This window comes from Mangifera indica, chromosome 15 (genome assembly GCF_011075055.1).
Source record: "Mangifera indica cultivar Alphonso chromosome 15, CATAS_Mindica_2.1, whole genome shotgun sequence".
In the NCBI taxonomy this organism is placed as follows: domain Eukaryota; kingdom Viridiplantae; phylum Streptophyta; class Magnoliopsida; order Sapindales; family Anacardiaceae; genus Mangifera; species Mangifera indica.
Genome location: NC_058151.1, coordinates 5,917,147 through 5,921,202, shown reverse-complemented (window position 1 = coordinate 5,921,202; position 4,056 = coordinate 5,917,147). Strand labels below are relative to the sequence as shown.

At 31.5% G+C, this 4,056-nt stretch overlaps 1 protein-coding gene across 1 annotated transcript; it reads right to left on the bottom strand.

The window, feature by feature from the left end:
- Nucleotides 1–501: 501 nt before the first annotated feature.
- Nucleotides 502–2,011, bottom strand: LOC123197301 (protein GDAP2 homolog). The gene is made up of 3 exons (XM_044611525.1): nt 1,611–2,011; nt 1,050–1,314; nt 502–955 (listed from the first exon to the last, which is right to left on the bottom strand). The coding sequence occupies exons 1-3, from the start codon at nt 1,855–1,857 to the stop codon at nt 727–729; spliced, it is 741 nt and encodes a 246-aa protein (XP_044467460.1). The 5' UTR covers nt 1,858–2,011; the 3' UTR covers nt 502–726.
- Between the last annotated feature and the right edge of the window lie 2,045 nt (nt 2,012–4,056).

Genomic DNA, 4,056 nt, shown 5'->3' with positions numbered 1-4,056 from the left:
GCTATTAATTTGGAGAAACAAATAAGCTTGAAAAATTAAAACCTTAACAGGATCTGGTCAAGCAACTTTGTTTTCAAATTATATATAGAGCAATATTAAGTATATACATTTTTAAAATATAATTTAAATATACAGATAATGTACTGTCATATGATTATGTATTATTTTATCCGTAATTCAAAATCATTTAATCACATAACTGTATACCTAAATTATACACAAAAAATATATACATATAGTTTTATTGTTATGTATAATGGCCAATACTTTTAATATGCTGAAAGAGGCTACCTATTTTGATCATTCTCATTCATTATTTGATTTTCTAAACAGTTAGATTACTTGTCAAAGTACTATCGAGTATATCCCACCAGAATATTAATATCAAAACCAACGAAGCATCTCATGGGAGTAAAATTCACAAGAAACAAAAGCACTCAAGAAATCTGCAAGTAAAAGCAGCAGCAGGGAAAAAGGATGACTATAGTACAACACTCAAACTAGAGCTTAGAAGAGGAATACATAAAACAGTTATGTGAGTAACTTAAGGATCACAGGATTTTGCAACATTTACTTGTGCAGTTTTGCTCAAGAGCAGAGAGCTAGACACAACACGGTATTAGGATTATTCTATACAATGCATATGGTATATTGCCACGACTAAACCCACAGAAAATGTTCAGACCCATTAATCAGTAATCAACTTTCTATATAATAGCAAAAATACTAGAGGTCCCTCAATTTCCAGTTATCTTCATACCTTCCAAATGAAGGACCCATTGAAGGCGCCTCAGTTAAATGAAGACGATCAGGTTCAATTCCATAATCAGTCAATGGTCTGTGCTCAAGAACATTATCATGACTTTGCACAAATTCAGGAATCTCAACCTCTCCCTTCCTTATGTCATTCCAAAGATACTGAAGCCGGCTTACATACTTGACTTTCCAATATAAGCTGCAAAGTTAAAGAGTAAAATAAAATCTCTTTGGGTTGCAATCACAAATTCAAATCATATGTAAAATTTAAGCTTTGAATTATGTCCACTCACCCCCCACTTAAGAAGAATCGGCCAAGAGTAGCAAAGGCAAGCCTCGACCACAACCCAGGGTGAACGAAGTACATTACTTGAAGCCTATCCTTGATATTTGAAGAAAGGTCTTCATAAATCCACCTCAAGATAGTAAGGCCAGGGTAATTGTCCTCCTTTTGCACAGTACTATGCATATATACAATGCAAAAGGGTCCCTCCGGCAACTCACAGCATATTTTGTGGAATACATACTTCTTCAACCGTTCCCCACTGACAACTGGAGCTGTATATTATCATAGGACCAATCAACTCATTAAGATATCTAATTAACCAAAACAATAGTGCAAATTTACCCAAATCAAAAGCCTTAATTAATCAAAATGAGGTTTCGGTATAAGAAAAATAATACAAATTTACCCCATTCAAAAACCCTAATTAACACTTATTAATATGTAAAGTTTACAATGAAAGAAGTAACCGTCAAACATATCATCATCAACTTTACTCTGTGACAAGTTTGTTATATTGATTACAAAAATAAGAATAAAAGAAAAAGGACAAAAGGAGGTGTTTGGTTACCAGGAAAGTATTTTCCGACGATGCGGAAAATGCGGTTTCCGGATTTATCACAGCCTTGGAGGGAAAAGAATTGAAGGAAATCAAGATCTGAGAAGTCTTCATCCGAAGAGAGGTGCTGAGCGCAATCGTGCCACTGTTCGTCCGGGTCTTGTTCTTCTTGGATTTCTGACAAAAAAGGAGTCGCATCTACTCCCAAATCTGAAGCCAATACCAGCACCGAAAATTCATCTGAGGATGAACCACTCATCTTGTATTTCTTTGGCTCAATCAAGTTATCTTTGCTTCCCTTTGTTTTCTTGAATCTGGTTCATATCTTACGGTTCTTACCAGAGTTACTGTTTATGACCATTGGTCGATAAGGGTTCCCTTGGAGGACAATTATTTTTGGCCAGCAAAATCACCCCTACGTTCACATACCTTATTTATTACGTTTATGTTATCAAATTGTATTTATGTTATATTAATTCATATTTTATGTTAGAGCTTTCAATTTTAAATTGGTTTAAATTAAAATTTTTAACTCTAATTTAACCTTTTAATATTTGAATTGATTTAATTTGACTCAAATTTATTTATTATTTTTACTTTTTAAAGTGTTTATTTTAATAAATTCTATTAAAATAATATTTTTTTAAAATATTCAATTTGATTAGGATCGTATCATATTAATTTTATGTAAACCTTAATACTATCCAATTTAATTTAAAATCGTATAAAAAAATTTAATCCTAATCCAATATTTTTTATATCATATCGTATTTGATTAACAAGTTATATTAAAAATTGTTAAAGTTTTAAATCTATTGACTTCTATAAAAGGCTTTTTATTCAAATAATATTTTATTATTAAAAATAAAAAATTATCACATAGATATATTAATTAAAAAAATAGTGAATATAAATTATTACTATATTTAATAAAAATTAATAGTTATAAATAATTAGTATGTAGGATTGAATATAATAAAAGAAAATTAATATATTATTTTATTTAAATGCTTTAAAAATTATTAGATGTGAGTATTTTAAAATATTTTTATTCTTATATTAATTTAAATTAAAAGTATTTTTGTTCTTAAAAAGTAATAAATATGATTCCCGAAGTAATATTTGATTACTTTGAACCAAACTTCTTCTAAAAGTACTATATATCTCCCCAAATTATCTTTTACCTCCTTAAAAAATATCAAAAATATTGGGTCCAGGTCCACCCATAACGGGTTGACCTAATCTGGAGACAAAAAAAACTATCAAAAGGCAATTGGAGAGTAGTTGGAAGACAATTAGATTGTTCTAAATATATCCAAAAACTGTGTCCCTAGAAAGTTAATATTTTAAAGAAAGCAAATTTTTTCTTCTCTACTCCCTGCCAATAGGAAACATAGAGAAATACAATGAGGTCATAGAAATTGACTCATGTTAGACCCTTTGAGCGTATTCCAATCAATAACTCAAACAGAAATGGAAATCTGGGTATGTAGTTATGTTTACAGAATTTCACAGAAAATGTTTTTATGGCATGCTTAAATTTTTTAATATTGGTATCAGAGCATAGGTTGCGTATATGTCATGTATTCTTTGAATAAAAATCTGGATACTATAAATTACATAATTTAAATTTATCGTTTTTGAATAAATATTTATTCAAATTCGAATTTTGGGCACAAATTAAATTTGATCAAATTGCATGAAATTAATACTTGGAAACATGTTAGAATATATCCTAGAATTGTGTTACATGATAGGGATTGAAAATCGTGTTGAAAAATGGCTTGAATTGCTGGTTTCAAAGACCAAAACCATGACGTGTTCTTTGTTGTTTCATCGGATTCCAATGACATTGGCATCGAAAGTTTATACAAGGAGACTCATCGTCGAAGGAGCTTCAAAAGCCTTATTGTCTCATCACCGAATGATGGTCAAAAGACAACCAATTGAACCAACCCAAAATTAGGGTTCATAATGTCGATCCAGGTTACAATCAGGTTGGAAAAACTTGATTGTCTAACCCGTTTGGTTAACGGGTCAACCCATGGTAAATCGAGTTGAACCCGAATTGGTCAATGCCCACCTAGGGCAGTTGATTGGTCAATAGTTAAAGTTTGATTGATTATCAGTTAACTGATCAATCGTAATCGGTCAACATTGGTTAACAACGGTCTTTTAGCACGTGAAAATGCGTGGAATGTAAGAGTCCTTTCCTAGACCTTGGTGGTGCATGTGACCCATCCATAATGTGTGAACATGTATGCATGTTCACATGCATTCGACACATAGGACCGTGCTTTAGCACATGACAGTGTGTGAGACTATTTTTGACACTTCTGGGCACGTGAAACCTATTTTCTAGCATGTGGCAACTGTGTGATGCTTGGATTTGCATGTGGAATATGTTCTATGGGTCTTAGGACACGTAAAAGCATGTAATACCTTATTCCAATTCCTA

Excerpts from the sequence above, each read along its gene's own strand:
- LOC123197301 (XM_044611525.1), bottom strand. The coding sequence starts at position 1,857 with ATGAGTGGTTCATCCTCAGATGAATTTTCGGTGCTGGTATTGGCTTCA. Across the intron at positions 1,315-1,610 it reads CGTCGGAAAATACTTTCCTG|CTCCAGTTGTCAGTGGGGAA; the intron begins GTAACCAAACAC and ends GATAATATACAG. Across the intron at positions 956-1,049 it reads CGATTCTTCTTAAGTGGGGG|CTTATATTGGAAAGTCAAGT; the intron begins GTGAGTGGACAT and ends TTAACTTTGCAG.